At 38.8% G+C, this 18,011-nt stretch overlaps 1 protein-coding gene across 1 annotated transcript; it reads right to left on the bottom strand.

Moving 5' to 3' along the window:
- Window positions 1-12,074: 12,074 nt before the first annotated feature.
- Window positions 12,075-13,250, bottom strand: LOC127095482 (uncharacterized). The gene has a single exon (XM_051034163.1). It carries the CDS (start codon window positions 13,248-13,250, stop codon window positions 12,075-12,077), a length of 1,176 nt encoding a protein of 391 aa, XP_050890120.1.
- Between the last annotated feature and the right edge of the window lie 4,761 nt (window positions 13,251-18,011).

Genomic DNA, 18,011 nt, shown 5'->3' with positions numbered 1-18,011 from the left:
TAAGGTTGTGTGAGGTGGTTGACAATGGTGAAATGGAAAGGTTTGAGGTCATCGGCGGTGTTATGGTAGCCGTGGGGGAACTGTAACGGTTAAATGGTGGCGAGAGCGTTTTTAGGGAAGAAGAGTCTTGAGGATGGTGAAATGAATGGTGGCCGAAGGAGGGAAGTATGTGGCGGATGAAGGTGATTTTGTGGTATTGACGGCGGCAGCGGAAAATGGGAAGGAGAGGGTGAAATGAATTTGTCCAAAGAAAAGAGAGAGAGGTCTCTTTTGGAAACGTTCAGCAAACTGTGCAAAAAGTCCCAGTGGAGTCACCAATTTTCAACTTTTTTTTCTACTTAACGTCCCAATTGGACTTAACACCAAAACAAAACCACTCCTTTTCCTTTTTTATGACGCGTGTCTATAACTTAATGGAGGATATTGGCATCTTCCATAATGTGAGAGGGAATGCTTTGGATCCTAAAATATTTACGTGTCTTTCCATGATTTCAGCTTCGATTTTGAATTGGAGAAAGAATCTCCAACAAATGGACGCCAGCGTCCTCTCGATGAATTGCGGACCATTTTGCTAGCTGTCACACGTCCTTTTCCCCTCCTTATTTCTTGTTTCTAATTCTTATTATTTTATTTTCAAATTTTTAAAGAAGTATACTTCAATAATTAAATGAAAAATAAATAAAATAAGAAAAAATTCAAGTTAACAAATCGATTAATTCTAATAAATTGTCCCGATTATTTGACTAATAAATGGGAATAAATTGATAAAAATGAATAAAAATTGAATGAAAAAATGCTCAAAAAAATAAATTGGTTGCACCACAATGATCAGCACGAAATAAACGACTCGGAAACATGCAGGTTTTTGTCAAATTTTGAAGTAGAAAACGCTCGGTTAGAACGCTACGGTGAATCAAAATGTGGCCCAAAAAATAACTGAAAAATAAATTGAGCATCCCAGATTAAACTACGCGAAACATAGATTAATAAAACTGATGTCTGCAAGCTTGATTTTAAAAAAATTTGTCCGCTGATTTGACGCACATCTATCAATTAATTCAACTGGTTCACCTATAGATTTGAAAAATTATTTTGACTAATATTCTAGGCACTATGCGGTATGGAATGCATATTATGTTATGTAGAGATGCAATACCTATGATGAATGTGTTGAATGAGTGATTTAGGATCAAAATCGGGGTGTGACAGTTGCCCCTATTTAAGTATCTTCAACCAGAGAATATGAAGTAAGACACTCTTCATATGATCATAGTGGGAGATATTTAAATACTAATAAGACCTGGATTTTGATCCTGAAATACCAATGATATGATATGCTATGATATCCATGGGTGTGAGACTCTCTTTATTTTATTTTTTTATCTTCTAGGGAGAAGATGAATCCTAACAGGATATGTAATGCATGACAGAAAAATCTGTGGGGAATGATGGACACCAAGGTATTGGTGATCCACGGGAAACAACAATGAGGGTAGAAACTCGTTAATGATAACAATCCTGCTGGAGAATCAGACACACACCGGGGAGTACTCAAAGTGAAAGTTGATAAGTGGCACTTTAAAATACAAGGGATTGCGTCAACAGGTTCGTACATGACCTGATGATAGCTAGAACACAAATAAATAAGAGTTCAATAAACAGGTTCATACATGATCTGATTCACAACTTGAATATCTTAAGCAAGTTCCAACAACGGGTTCATACATGACCTGACAATACTGGAATATTCAGAAGAGTTTAATCAACAGGTTCATACATGACCTGACAATTCTGGAGGTTTCAAAGAAAAATTCAGCAACAGGTCCATATATGACCTGATTACAGTGAAATATCCAAAGAAAAGGTTCAACAAACAGGTCCATGCAAGACCTGACTACACCTTAGAATTGGACTTAACAGCTTAACCAACAGGTTCACACATGACCTGACGATGCTAGGGGATATCAAAAGGGTTCCGACAGCAGGTTCAAACATGACCTGACAACATTATAAAATTCAAAGAGAATATATCAATAGGTTCATACATGACCTGATGACAACTTTAATATCTTTGAGAAATCTGGAAATCTCTCACAAGAAAATCATCCAATCAAAATTGGAAATTCTTGTCAATGAAAGAGTCAAAACGAAGACTTTCTAGGAAATTACCAGAGCCAACAGGATAGAGAACTCTCTGTAGGTGCCAAGAACATTTGTACTTAGACCATAAGCATAAGCTACAACTAGCTTCAAACAGATTGGTTCCAGTTACAACTGGACTTCAAGAGTGACAGTAAACATTGGACTTACAAACCATGCTAGTGACAACCAGCCTTAAGGTACCATTTACAAATGGATTTTAACATAGTGTCAATTAGAACTAGACTTGAGATACCAATTACAATTGGATTCGAGATAACATGTTGGTGACACCCAGACTTTAAAGAGATACCTTACAACTGGATTTTAAAAATTTGAGTGTCAGTTACAACTGGACTTAACAAGTAATGCCAACAATAATTGGACTTGTAAACAAATGCTGGTTAGAACCATACTTAAGGTACCATTTACAAATGGATTTAAACATAGCGCCGGTTACAACTGGACTTGAGATGCCAATTACAATTAGATTTGAGATAAGATGCTGGTGATAACCAGACTTTAAAGAGATACCAGTTACAACTGGACTTGAGAGGTAACGTCAATAACAATTAGACTTGCAAACAATGTTGGTTACAACCAGACCTAAAGGACCAATTACAATTGGATTTGGAAATAGAATTCCAGTTACAACTGGACTTGACAAAAGATACTGGTGACAACCATACTTTAAAGAGATACCAGTCACAACTGGATTTGAAGGACATATGTTAATAACAATCAGACTTAACAAACGATGAAAGTGACAATTGGACTTAGAGGTCAAGGGATAACAATCAACAACAAGACCTGAGATTATGCAAATGAGCACGAGGTATACTTCAGGATATGCATGACTTGATTTTGCTTGTATGAATGATCATGATATGCAAATGTTGACACCATGCAGACTAGGAGTTTAGAGAGGGCTTTATTAAAGGTACTGAATCCTCAATACCAGCAACTCAACCAAAGAAAATGATAGATGCATTAAAGGAGGATCTATCAGGCTAAACAGTCACAACTGGCCCAGTAATCCTTTCAGAGAATGATGAATTATGCTCCCTGGAGATATATGTTGATTATCCAGGAGAAGTCTTGTAACTTGAGACTTGTGGGGAAGAACGAAAGATTTCCTTTAAATATTTCCACATGTCAAAGCAAAACTTGTGTTTCTCAATATGTTGAAAAAAAAATCTTTTTAAGTTCAAAAGTTCATTATTAACAAATAAATGGCATTTTGCATAACAAAGAAAATCATAGAAAAGCAACAAATGATAGAAATTGATAGGAAAAGTTGTATTTATTCAAAAATGGTAGCACACAAATGGTGTAGCTCCATGGAACGTTACAAATTTGAAAATGGCAACGGGGAAAAGGTTTACATTGAATCACAATGACTATTACTATCCCTAATAATAATGACTCCTTAAAACCTCGCTTCTGAAGGGAGCAGCTGGATTGATCTTCCGCCTTTAGCTCTTTTGTGTTAATCAGTGACAAATGATGTAGTATATGCCTTTTGTCCCTAATTTTTTCCTGGGTCGCCCTATTGAGTTTTCAATCCACCATGACGCTTTTTTTTGTCTAAGTCTCCCTTTCAGGTTTTCAACTTAGCGAGCTACCATTTTTTATTTATCCCTAACTTTTTCCTGGACCTCCCTTTCTGGTTTTCAATCCACCGGGATACCCATTTTTTGCCTAAGTCCCCCTTTCAGGTTTACGACTTAGCGGGTTTTTATTAGGCATAGTATCTTTTGACTACATTAGAGTTCATAAGATGGGTGAGCTCTTCGCCATCCATAGTTGTGAGAAATAGAGCGCCTCTAGAGTATGCTCTTTTTACAATGTATGGGTCTTCATAATTGGGAGTCCACTTCCCACGTGAGTCATTGTGTACTGGCAATATCTTCTTGAGCACGAGATCCCCTTCCTTGAACTCTCGAGGACGGACCTTCTTGCCAAACACTTTCTTGACCCATTGTTGGTATAATTTTCCATGGCACATAGCGGTCATATGCTTCTCATCAATGAGGTTAAGTTGACCATAATTGTTCTGGATCCATTCAGCTTTATCTAATTTAGCCTCCATCAGTATCCTCATTGAAGGTATCTCTACTTTGACTGGGAGAACTGCTTCCATACCATAGACCAGGGAGAATGGGGTTGCCCCTGTTGAAGTGCGGATTGAGGTCCGGTATCCATGCAATGCAAAGGGTAGCACCTCGTGCTAGTCCTTGTAGGTTTTCACCATCTTTTGTAGGATTTTCTTAATGTTTTTGTTGGCAGCTTCAACAGCACCATTCATATTTAGACGATATGGAGAAGAATTATGGTGGTCAATCTTAAAACTCTCACATAATTTTGTCATTTTCTTGTTGTTCAAGTTTGAACCATTGTCGGTGATGATCTTGCTTGGGATTCCATAGTGGTAGATAATCTCCTTCTTGATAAAGCGGGCAACCACGTGTCTTGTTATATTGGTGTAGGAAGCATCCTCCACCCATTTAGTAAAATAATCAATGGCAACTAGGATGAAGCAATGACCATTGGAAACTTTAGGCTATATAGCACCAATCATGTTGATGCCCCACATTGAGAAAGGCCAAAGTGATGTCAAAACATTTAGCAACGTTGGCGGTACATGCACTTTGTTAGCATAAATTTAACATTTATGACATTTTCTAGCATAGCTGAAACAATCGGACTCCATGGTCAACCAGTAATAACCAGCTCTCAAAATCTTCTTGGCCATGGCATGTCCATTAGCATGGGTTACAAAGGATCCTTCATGAGTCTCCTTGATTAACAGGTATGTGCATCTAAGCAAAACCATGTCATGATTTCTCTTGTAAAGCACATCATTGCTCAAAAAGAATTTAGATGATAACCTCCTTAGAGTTTTCTTATCCAATAATGTAGAATCTTTTGGATACTCTTGGCTTAGTAGATAGCGCTTGATGTCATGAAACCATGGTTTACCATCAGTTTCTTCTTCAATCAGTTGACAATAGGAAGGCTCATCTCTCTGCTCTATTTGGATAATCAGGGCTTCATTGCAAAATCTGACTTGGTACATTGATGCTAATGTTTCTAGAGCGTCATCCACTTGATTTTCTGCTCTTAGGATGTGATACAAAGTGATATCATAAAAGTATTCCATTAGCTTTACAACATAATCACAATATGGGATCAACTTTGCATCACGGGTCTCTCATTCACCTTTGACTTGATAGATCACCAAGGCTGAGTCTTCATACACCTCAAGGATCTTGATTCGGATATCAATTGCGGCTTCGATACCAAAGTTACAAGCTTCATACTCTGTGACATCGTTTGTACAATCAAAGAACAACCTTGCTGTGAAAGGGGTAAAGACACCATTTGGATTCATCAAAATATCTCCCACACCATGACCACTGTAATTAGAGGAACCATCGAATGCGAGCTTCCATTGAGATCCTGGTTCTGGTCCTTCATCCGGGCCTGGGATCTCACAGTCCTTTATCACCATTATATCCTCATCGGGGAAATCAAACTTCAATGATTGATAGTCTTCAACTGGTTGGTGAGCGAGGTACTCTGCTAACATACTTCCCTTGATTGCCTTTTGGGTTACGTATTGGATGTCATACTCAGACAAAAGCATATGCCAACAGGAAAGTCTTCCAGTCAAGGTAGGTTTCTCAAAGATGTACTTTATTGGATCCATTTTCGAGATTAATAAAGTAGTATGGCAAATCATATATTGCCTCAAACGACGAGTGGCCCATGCTAGTGCGCAACAAGTTTTCTCCAAAAGCGAATATTGACTTTCACAATCGGTAAACTTTTTACTCAGATAGTAAACAGCATGTTCTTTTTGGCCAGTTTCATCATGTTGCCCTAGAACGCATCCATTGACCCTTCAAGCACAGTCAGATACATAATTAATGGATTTCCGGGGACAAATGGAATCAAAATAGGAGGCTCTTGCAAGTATTGACGGATCTTCTCAAAATCTCTTTGACAATCAGAATTCCATTCAATTGCTTGATCTTTTCGAAGCAATTTGAAGATAGGCTCACACGTGGCCGCCATATGTGAGATAAACCTTGAGATGCAATTCAAACATCCAAGGAAACCTCTAACTTCTCACTCGGTGCATGGAGCAGGCATTTCTTGTATAGCTCGTACCTTGTCATGATCCACCTTAATTCCTCATTGACTAACAATAAGCAAGTTCCCTGAGCGTACACCAAATGTACATTTTGCAGGGTTTAATTGTAGTCTAAACTTTTTGAGGCGTTCAGAAAACTTCTTCAGATGGCCCATATGATCTTCCTCATTCTGAGATTTAGCGATCATGTCATCGACATAGACCTCTATCTCCTTATGCATCATATCATGGAAAAGAGTGACCATGGCTCTTTGGTAAGTTGCCCCGGCATTTTTGATACCAAAAGGCATCACCTTGTAGCAAAAAGTGCCCCAAGGGGTAATAAAAATGGTCTTCTCCATGTCGTCTGGAGCCATCTAGATTTGATTGTATCCAGAAAATTCATCCATAAAGGAGAATGCAACAAAACTTACGGTGTTGTCCACGAGAGTATCAATGTGTGGTAGAGGGAAATCATCCTTCAGACTAGCTTTGTTTAGGTCCCTGTAGTCAACACACATCATTACCTTCCCATCCTTCTTTGGCACATGTACAATATTAGCCACCCATTGTGGGTACTTCGCCACTGCGAGGAAACCAGCATCAAATTGTCATTTGACTTCTTCACGAATCTTCAAAAGCAATATCTGATCTTGTTCTTCGGAGTTTCAGTTTTACTGGCGGGAAATCTGGCTGAAGCAGAAGCTTGTGTAAGACGATGTCGGTGTCCAGGCCTGACATATCCTGGTATGACCATATGAATACATCCACATATTCTTGTAGCAGCTTGACCAATCTCTCTTTGATGCTTGCTTCAAGTGTGGTCCTGACTTTGACTTCTTTCTTCTCTTCCTCTGTGCCAAGATTAATTGTCTCCACCGGTTCTTTATGTGGCTGAAGAGCTTTGGACTCGTGCTCGAGCAGCCTTGCCAATTCGTCGGGGATATTGGAATCTTCCTCACCCTCTTCTTCCGCTTGATAGATAGGGGAGTCAAAGTTATGAGAGGGAGTAGAGTCATTGGATTCAACGACGTTATCCTTTATTCTGCATGTTTGAATGATTGATTTTTTTTTAGAAAAGTAAAAATAAAATATGCACAAAATGGAAAAAAAAATGTTTTTTGAAAAGATTGCCATTTTCTTAAAAGAAAGCAAATAAATGAATAATAAGAATTTAACAAAATTCCTTTTTATTCACTAATAGTGGTCATTTAAAAATGAAAAGGGGCCCTACAACATGATCCATTAGCCTTGGGCAAAGCTAACGATTTGAAAGAAAAAACAACAATTATTACTTTGACAAAGGAAAAATCTCAGGGATCTCAACCGCCTTCCAATTGTTCAAAGTTGTCTCACACTGGTAAACCAAACATGGCATATCTTCATCTTCGGTGGTGTCTTCAATTGCGCTGGCCTAATCTCCATGGATGAATCTTGTACTAAGGAATACTTCTTGGATGCTTCGGTTGTTGTCCTTTGCAGGGACTAGGGCTCCTTTCGCAGCAGAAGGCACATATCCTAGACTGAAGCGATCATGCTTCTCACGAACATCAATAAGTTGATCCCAACCTTCAGGGTTCCCTCCTTCGATGCTAGACCTTGCGTTTTTCAAAGAAGCGAAAGATGAACAAACTTTCCCAACAGGATCTTTCATTTCCACAAAAGTGGCATTGGCTATTTCAAGAGCTTGGAAAGAAGTTTCCAAAGCGTCCTCATCAGCCTCAATATATCTGAAGGATGAAAGGTGACTGACCATAAAGTCCTCCTCTCCAGAAATGATGATCAATTTATTATCCACTACAAACTTCATTTTCTGATGTAACATGGAGGTAATTGCCCCTGCAGCACGAATCCAGGGACGTCCTAATAAGAAGCTATACACCGGATTAATATCCATGACTTGAAAAGTAATTGGGAATATATGAGGGCCAATAAATATGGGTAGTTATACTTCTCCAATCACAGTTCTCCGGGAACCATCAAAAGCTTTCACTATCAAGGCACTAGGCTTCATGGCTAGTCCTTGATAAGACAACTTAGCAAGCGTCATCTTCGACATCACATTCAAGGAAGATCCGGTATCAACCAAAACTCTTTCCAAGGCATCATCTTTGCACTTCACTGAGATGTGGAGAACACGGTTATGATTCTATCCTTTTTCAGGTAGTTCCTCCCCACTAAAGCTTAAAGTATTGTGAGTCGTGATATTTGCGACCACCCCGTCAAACTGGTATATTGTTATGCTTTGTGTTACATGAGCTTGGGCAAGCACCTTTAACAAAGCCTCCATATGGGCTTGGGAGTTCAATATCAGAGACAAAATAGAGATCTTAGACAGTGTTTGATGCAACTGATCCACAACCTTGTAATCACTTCTCTTGATTAACTTCAAGAACTCAACAACATCTTCAGATTGGACCACTTCGGATTCTTTAGCAGGAGTTATGACTGTAGATTCCTTGGTTGGTACTTGAGGAGTCACATTGAATTCAGACGTATAAATTCGACCACTACAGGTCATTCTGCTCATTCCTGCAATGTTGGTGATGTCTTCGTTCACAACTTCTAAAACACCACTGTCTTCACTTCCTTTCAAGATCTTATCCACTGCAGTAATCTCATATTTCCAAGGCACAACCTTGGTATTCTCATATGGAAATGGCATAGGCATACAGATCACAACAGGCGACAGATGATTATCTGCAGGCACAACTCTCTTACTATAGTAAGGGATTTCAACTAGTTCAGGTAAATTGAAACAAGGTTCAATTACTGACGCATCTTCATTTTTTACAATACTGGAGATTTGCAGCACTCCTTGGTTCATCAAGCCTTGAATATTATCACGTACCATCTAACATCCCTTTGGATGTATGGCACACTCTTCACAATTGTCATGATAAACATTAATCATACCAGCTTCCACCAATCGGGCATGGAATGTTGCCAAAGGAGTTCTAACATTACCAACCTTCTCAATCACAACACCATCAAAGGCATCCTCAATCGTGTTGTAGGGTTTCCATGGAGGGGAAGAGGATTATCCTTCATATTTGGTTGCATATCTCTAAAATATAGAATCTTGCTATCAATCAGCTCACACACCCTATGCTTCAAAGCATAGCAACCCTCTAGGTCATGCTCGGGGGCACCCTCATGAAAAGGACAGTGATCATTAGGGTTGTACCATGGAGGCAAACGATTAGGTGGAGGTCTCATAGGTCTAGGAACCACTAAACCTTTTTGCAACAAAGAGGGATAAAGCTCAGTATATGACATTGGGTTGAATTGAAGGTTGCTTTATCCCCCTGTCTCCTGTTCTGATTCTGAGCATTTTGTCTTGGAGCTTGAGCTCTCGGTTATTGATAGGCATGAGCTACTAGCGCTTGCTGATAAACTGGGGAAGCAAGAGCACGTTGTTGAGCTGGAGTTGGTCGATAAATCGGAGCTAGTTGTTGATTGAAAGCGGGCGTCACAACGACTATGTATGGTTGTGGGGCGTAATGAGCGGGATATACATGTTGCTGATATGGAAAAGGTTATTGAACATATTGTTGTTGTGAATATTGTTGTTGATGTCTTCTTCTTCGAGGAGCTCTTCCTTAGCCAATAGACACCGCATTAGTCTCACCTTCCTTCTTTTTGGAAAACCCTTCAGAGAACTTTTTCGGATTAGCACTTGAAGTTCCGGTCGCAACTACAAGTTTACCATTTCTTAAGCCATACTCAACACGAGCTTCTATAGCAACAAGCTCGAAGAAACCGAAGGAAGCACTTCCAACCATATTCTCATAGAATTGGGGTTGGTCAGCGTCAATGAATAGTTCAGCCAGCTCTTTTTCGGCAAGAGGTGGTTCGACTTGAGAAGCCAATTCTCTCCATCTCTGAGCATATTCCTTGAAAGATTCTTTGTCGCGCTGGAACATACTTTGAAGATGTCTTCTATCAGGCGCCATGTCCATGTTGTATTTATAGTGTTTAATGAACGCGTCTGATAGGTCTTGGAAGCATCGGATCCTACTCTGATCCAGACTCAAATACCATTTGGAAGGAGCCCCCCTCAAGCTATCTTGAAAACACTGGATCACCAGTTTTTCATCTTCCACGTGAGTAGCCATATTATGGTAATATATAATGAGATGGATTTTTGGGCAAGTATGCCCCTTATATTTGTCAAAATCTGGAGTTTTGAACTTGGTCGGAATCACCAACCCATCTACAAGGCACATTTCTTTGGCAGTAGAACCAAAGATGTGGTCTCTTTCTAATGCTCGAAACTTCTTCTCAAGGAGTTGCATGTTCTCCTTCACTTCTCTGAAATCTTCAAATCTCACTTCATCACCACTAACAATTGATTCAACAGTCTGATATAGGTGATGTTGATCTTCAAAATGCGGAACAGGCCTAGCATAGGCAGCTAGTGGAGCAGTAGTGTGGATGATCGAGCGTGCATCGATATAAAATAGCAACGACACAACTTGTTGGATAGATTTCCCCGTGTCATTCACTACCTCTGCTCGAGGAATGAAGTCATAGGGAAACCCATATGGAGGTGGGGTTAAAGGTAAAGACCTTTTATGTTGGACTTCAATTGTTGGGACCGTGATCTCCGAAATCACGATCGCTTGTGGAGCTTCAAATTTGAAGGTCAAAGCTTGGAGAATTTCTCTCATCTAGGACATGCCCCCCTTGATTTCGTCTAATTCAGCTCTAACTCGAGCGCTTTCCTGCTCTTGTGCATCTATCCTTTGTCTTGCTCGGGCGTGAGTGTTGTAGGGATGTTGAAGATTCAGCGTGCAACTAGAGGAAGAAAGGACGGAGGGAGACTTTATTTTGAAAATGTATGAATGCATTTTTGTTTGCAAAACTCTTAGTTAGTTTCAGTTATTCATTTCAGAAATGTCATAACATTTGTTCACAAGTATTCAAGGCAATAAAGCAATAAAACACAATAAAATGAATCCCAAAAGATATTTTTCATTAAGTTAGAACAAGGTTCAAATACAAGGAAATGCTTATGGCATACGGGCCTTCCGAACCGTAGCAAGGTCGGTGGATAGCCCCTCCAACATCATCTTACAAAATTTAATGAAATTAAAAACTTGATGTGGAGTGTTCTCTAGACACATGCACTAATCAACTACTTGCAATTTCCCATGTATCTCTTGCATGATGGAATTTTCAAATCTGGACAGCCTCAGAAACTATCCCTTCCAGTCAGCATAAAGTCCTTGAAGGTCTTGAATGATGTGCAAGTTCGTAACCTTGGTCGCCTCTATGTCTCTATAGAGGTTTCTCCAGTATCTGCACTCATTTGTCAACAACATATAAGCAGCACCCTGATCCATACTCTCAAGTGTTTGGATCCAGGTATCGACTTGCTCTAACTAATAGTTCAAATGTGTACAAGCTTTTTCTGACTCTTCAGTCCTCAACTTCTCACGATCAAAAGCATCCTTGTATCTCTGAATGGTGTTCCAAAGTTCACGAGTGCGAATCTTAGAAATCAAATGTGCTTCTCTCTTCATCTCAAGGGTCAACTCCAGGGTTTTGTTGAGCTTTTGAATCTGGAGACAGCTTGATACAGCTCTTCGTTCTTAGTCTTGAACACGGATTTAGTACCTTGGAGTGCTTGTCCGAAATCTTCTCTCCTTGCATCAGACTCCCTAGCCCTTTTGTTGGAAGCTTCAATTTCTTTATCCTTCTTCTGTTGACTATCTTTCAGATTTCCATTCTCCACCAAGATTCGGCCGAGCTTAACCCTTAAGTAATTATTCTCCAATTGCAGCACCTTAATTCAGGCATTAAGCTTCTCCACATCTTCAGGTATTATCGGTTCTGGCTCAGGAACCAAAGGATAGATGGAAGGATCAAATGAAAAAGGGAGTTTAACCATTTGAACCCTCTCTTTCACCCAATAGGTATAAGGCTCGCGAGCAATGACATTTCTTTTACCCAATTCTTTACCCTTTCTGATAATTGTTTTCCATGATCTCTTGATATTCTTTACCATGGAGTGATTTGCTTCAGTGTTGTGCAAGATAAAAGGCTCTAAAGCTTCAGCTCTTAGAGGGTCATTCATGGTGTAACCGTGCTTCCTAAAGGATAACACGGGGTTGTAGTTGATACAGCCCCTGGTTCCTATCAAAGGTACATTAGGGAAGTCCCTAGTGCTGACAATAACATCCTCGGTTTCCCAATCCATGATGTACCACTCAACATGACTGGAGGTGAGAGAAGCTAACTTTTGCGAGGGCTTGAGTTCCTTTGAGACAAAAGGGCCTTCCTCAGGCATGTGAGATCTAAACCAAGCGTGCAACAGTTGTGTACAACACAAGATAGTTCTTCCCTTCTTCTCATGACAGTCATGAAGAGCATAATGAAGGTCAGCTAGGAGAAATGGTACAGGGTTACCAGAGAAGAAGATCCTCACAGCTAGATGATCCACAAAATGGTCAATATTTGGGAAGAGAACTATCTCATATACCAACATAGCTAACATGACATAGAAAGCTTTCCAATTCCCATCTTTCTCCATCTTCAAAGCTTGATCTTCCAAGAACTTTCTAGAAAAACCATTGAAGATTCCCTTCACATCCCAATTTACTACAACTTTAGAAACCTTCAAACTCAAAGATAAAGTTATCCTCTTGGGAGGAATACCTTCATCAAACTTAGGAAGTGGATTATGATCCCTCAAATTTTGGCCTATGATCCTCTCGAATTCCTCCAAGGTAGGAGCCAACTGGAAATTAGAAAACGTGAAACAGCATAGAGGCGGATTATAGAACTGGGAAATAGTCACAGCAATCATCATGTCCATCTTCTCATCCAAGATGTTCAGAATTCTTCTATAGTCTTTCACGAAGCTGGTGAGTTTGACCGACGTCACTTTCGCACTCAACTTTTGCAGGCTGATAAGGTCCACTTTCTTGTATTTGAACTGAAAAGTGCTTCTTCTCTTGGGATTCATTTTGCTAATAAGTCTTGAATCCCTGAAATAATGTGAAACAAACTAAGAGTTTTGCTTTTTATGTGTATGCAATGAATGGATGAATGCAAATTTTTTTGGTATAGGTTCAAAGGCCTGAGGTACGGATGAATCTGATTGCTTTCCAAAATGGGGTTTTCACCGGGTATGATCTTGGGTTTTTGTCACAAAGGACCCCCAGAGTCACTGATTCACGAGAATGTTTGACGCTTACGGAAAATGCTTTCTGATCATCAACTCCATCAAGGGAATCTATTCTAGGTGAGGTTCTCGTACCGACCTTTACGAGGTATTCACCTCAGGAGTCCGTACTACGCAACCATCGACTTTGGTTCTAGACAGGGTACTCAAAGTCATGGATCCACAAGACTGTTTGCCACTTATGTCAAATGTTTTTCGGTTGTCAACTCCATCTAGAGAATCTATTCTGAGCGAGGTTTTCGTATCGATTCTTACGAAGTATTCACCTCGGGAATCCATACAATGCAACCATCATTCCTAGTTGGCCAAAGGTTTAATGTTCTAAAAGGTCCTTAGAGTCATTGACCCCTTTGAAACATTGAAGCTTACGAAGTATTCACTTCGGGCGATAACATTTGCAAAAGGATCTACTCTAAGTGAGGTTCTCATACCGACTCATACGAAGTATTCACCTCGGGAGTCTGTACTACTCAACCATCGTCCTATCTTATGCTTTTTCACTCTAGACTCAGGTATAGAGTCTTTCCCACATGGTTTGCAATCAGAGTATCCAAATACCACCAGCATAATGAAACCAATACTATAGATATATCAGTATAACAATAAAGATAAAAAAAAGCAATAAAGAAAGCCACACAAGTAAACAAACAAAGGCACACAAATGACCTAACTAGGTTTGACTCACTTAGGGAACCGAATGAATCTCCAGCGGAGTCGCCATCTGTCGCACCTCGATAAAATGAGAACACGACCTAGCGAAACGCAATCACACGCTCGCAATGATGGACTGAACAGAGTCACCACCGAACTTTATTTATTCCTAAAAAGGAAAGGGGAAATATTGTTAAAACCCAAGAAAGAACGACAATGATTATGGTCGTCGTAACCAATATCAGGGTTCGGGAGTCGATTACGCAAGGGGAAGGTACTAGCACCCCTCACGTCTGTTGTACTCAACAGGAACCGTTAGGTTAGTTGTTCACGTTAGTGTTAGTTTGAAATATCAGGCTTCTCAAGTTATCAGATGGGAAAGAAAGAATAGAAGAAAGAAGAATGTTTTTGGATTTTGCAACGAAGCGTACTAAACCTAAGTTTTTTATTAATGGGCTTGACAAGATTTACAAATCCTGCCCCTACGTATCTCCGGGTACAATAGAGAACTCAAGGCTTACATAGTTCTGGGTAGAAACTATTTGTTTGTTGGTCGATTTTAGCGAAAGCTACTTTGTGTCAACCGATAAAAACATTGTTGGACTACCCAAAACAAGCGGAGAATGGGACGTTTGCATCACGGCCGAATGGATTTACAAATCAACATTCGTGGGCAATGTTGCAAGCTTACTCACACGTTCAAGTGGACGAAACATTACTTTCCATCATCTTGAAACAAAATACCTGTCGTTTGAGAAAAAGGGTTTAAGGGTCAATCGCGCGGCGACGAGAAAATAGTTTGATTGGTTGAGGTGTTTTGAGTAATGGCGAGAGCTAAGATGGGCGAGATATCCATATCGAATCCTAGTCTCAGGAGCTCGTGGTATCCACCATGTTCCATTTCCATCTTATTTGCAAAAGGGTTTGATATTTTTATGTGTTTTTGAGATTTGATTAAGAAAAGTGTTTGAATAAACCGCACTGACAATTTTGCATGATGGCGAGAGCTAAGATGAGCGAGATATCTATCTGGAATATTAGTCTCAGGAGCTCGTGGTATCCACCACATTCCGTTTCCATCTTTATTAAAAAAATTCTTTCATAAGTATTAAGTATCTTTGAGTTTTTATTGTGAAAATGACTTGACCTTGGATCAAGCATTTGATGAATGATTGAAAAAGATTTGAATAACATGAAGAAATGGTTTAAAAGAAATGGTTTGAAAGAAAGTGGAAAGGATTAATTTGTTTATTAAGAAAATACTCGACATTGGATCGAGTCATTATTTTTTATCTTTATTGAAAAGAAGTTGATTTTATTCTTGTGTTAGTAACTAGCTAAACAATCAGGCAATAAGGGAATAAAAAGCCGTAAAATTATTACACGTCATAGGAATGGGGATACATTTTGTTGAATGGGGATTCAAAATAATGAGACAATTAAATTGGGCCCAATCAATGAACAAGCAATGCATGAGTGTAGGTGCAAGAGAACCGTCTCATTGTAAGAAGGCCCAAGAGTAAGCCATGTGAAGAAGAATAACAAACACACAAGTTATATTTAACACAATCAAAAATTAAATCAAAAGAAATAAAATCGGAACGTGTACGGATTAAAATCGGGATGTGAATAAAAGTCACATAACGCAAAGACGGGCAAGGCAAATGGAAATTGAAAAGTTCGATTTAAACAACAACGATGTTGGATCATTGTTTGTTAACATGAACCAAGAGAAATGCTAACGTAAAGACGTATTATTGCAAAATGGCATGAATAGAACTCAAACGCTTAACTGATGAAAACGCATAGTGAGGCTTGATTCACATAAGGGTAATGCAAATGGTATCAAACCGCGATTAAGTAAACCTCACAAATGAACTTCAAAATGAATGAAAAGTTGATAAATGCACGTAAAATTCTAATTAATGTGCTCAAAGTCGGTTTATGTGTATCGACCATAAATGGAAAGTCGTATGCAAAGGGTCAAAATACGGTGCAATTTTCCATCGATGTATCGAAATTTAGTGGCGTAACGGAATGGAATTACCGAATCCACGGATTAGGAAATCCCATTTTTCATTAAAAAAAAGAAACCAAATTAATTACAATATTTGTGGTAATTTTACAAGATCAACAAAATTATCGGAATAGAAATAAAATAAAAGACTTAAAATATTAATAGAAGTTGAAAACACCAAGAGGTGTCCATAACAACATCAAATGGGCTCAATACAAATGTTACAATTTTAACCCAAGTAACATTGACTTATTTATAATGAAAACAGAAAAATAAAATAAAAAATATCAAATAAAAAAGATAATAATAAAAACAAAGTAGAAAAAAACAAAATAATGGAAAGTTTTCTTCTTTTTTCTATAAAACAGTCAATCACACGTAAGCATTAATCTAGTCAAGTTCAGTAAAACATAAATGCTTCCCACCGTGAATATTACAAAAGGACACTGTTCATTGTCTCCCATAGCATGTGAACTTCGACCATTATCAAACCGACGAGCACCAAAGACCACATGAAATGCAACGAACCAAAATTGAAACTTGCAGATACAAACTAAACCAAAACATGGAAGATATAAACTAGAAAAAAAACGATATTAAGGTAGCTTGCTACTGCATTTGTGGTTGCAACTAAAATTGTTGTTGTTGTAACTTCAAATATTTTTTGTTGAATTTGATCAGACAGTATACTCTGCACCTCAGTCTAACATCACTTAAAGAACTCTAACAATGAAAACAGGTTCATGATCACGAAAAGCCAACGGAATGAAAGTATGGTGCGACGGAAGCGAGTCGAGGGAGTTGTCAGAGTTGTGAATTTTCAGAAAGAAAAGAGATAACAGATGAAGGTTGGGTGGTTTTACGGTAGTTGAGGGAGGTTGGATGGTTTTCATCGGCGATGACATTTTTTTAGGATTCCAGGATTTCAGCTTCGATTTTGAATTGGAGAAAGAATCTCCAACAAATGGACATCAGGCGTCCTCTCGGTGAGTGGCGGACCATTTTGCTAGTTGTCACACGTCCTTCTCCCCCTCCTTATTTCTTGTTTCTAATTCTTATTATTTTATTTTCAAATTTTAAAAAAAGTATGCTTCAATCATTAAATAAAAAATAAATAAAATAAGCAAAAATTCAAGTTAACAGCTCGATTAATTCTAATAAACTGTCCCAATTATTTTCACTAATAAATGGGAATAAACTGATAAAAAATGAATAAAAATTGGATGCAAAAATGCTCGAAAAAATAAACTGGTTGCACCACAATGATCAGCGCGAAATAAATGACTCGGAAGCATACAGGTTTTTGTCAAATTTTAAAGTGGAAAACGCTCGGTTAGAACGCTTAGGCGGATCAAAATGTGACCAAAAAAATAGCCGAAAAATAAATCGAGCATACCAAATTAAACTACGCGAAACATAGATTAATAAAACTGATGTCTGCAAGTTTGATTTTTAAAATTTTTCCGTCCGTTGATTTGACACACACCTGTCAATTAATTCAACCGGTTCGCCTGTAGATCAGAAAAATTATTTCGACTGATATTCTAGGCACTATGCGGTATGGAATGCATGTTATGCTATATAGAGATGTATGTGTTGAATCAGTGAATCAGGGTCAAAATCGGGGTGTGACAATATGGAAAATATTCGTTGACCTTCGAAGATGTTCAATTTGCCTAGCACTCTAAGGATTTGAATCAACGAAAGGAACACAAGCCATCGACGGTTGGTAAAGGTTTGTCCGTTAAGGGGAAATTCTTAAAGAAAGACGGTATGTTTGAGAAGAAGAAGGGTAAAGTTATACAAAATTCTTATCGTGGTAATGCTCATACTATTAAGTGTTATCACTATAAGAAGAAGGGTCATGATCGCTC

Source organism: Lathyrus oleraceus, chromosome 6 (genome assembly GCF_024323335.1).
Source record: "Lathyrus oleraceus cultivar Zhongwan6 chromosome 6, CAAS_Psat_ZW6_1.0, whole genome shotgun sequence".
NCBI classification, from domain to species: Eukaryota; Viridiplantae; Streptophyta; class Magnoliopsida; order Fabales; family Fabaceae; genus Lathyrus; species Lathyrus oleraceus.
Note: the sequence above shows the minus strand (reverse complement) of the source record. Positions and strands in the feature narration are given on the sequence as shown.

Excerpts from the sequence above, each read along its gene's own strand:
- LOC127095482 (XM_051034163.1), bottom strand. The coding sequence starts at position 13,250 with ATGAATCCCAAGAGAAGAAGCACTTTTCAGTTCAAATACAAGAAAGTG.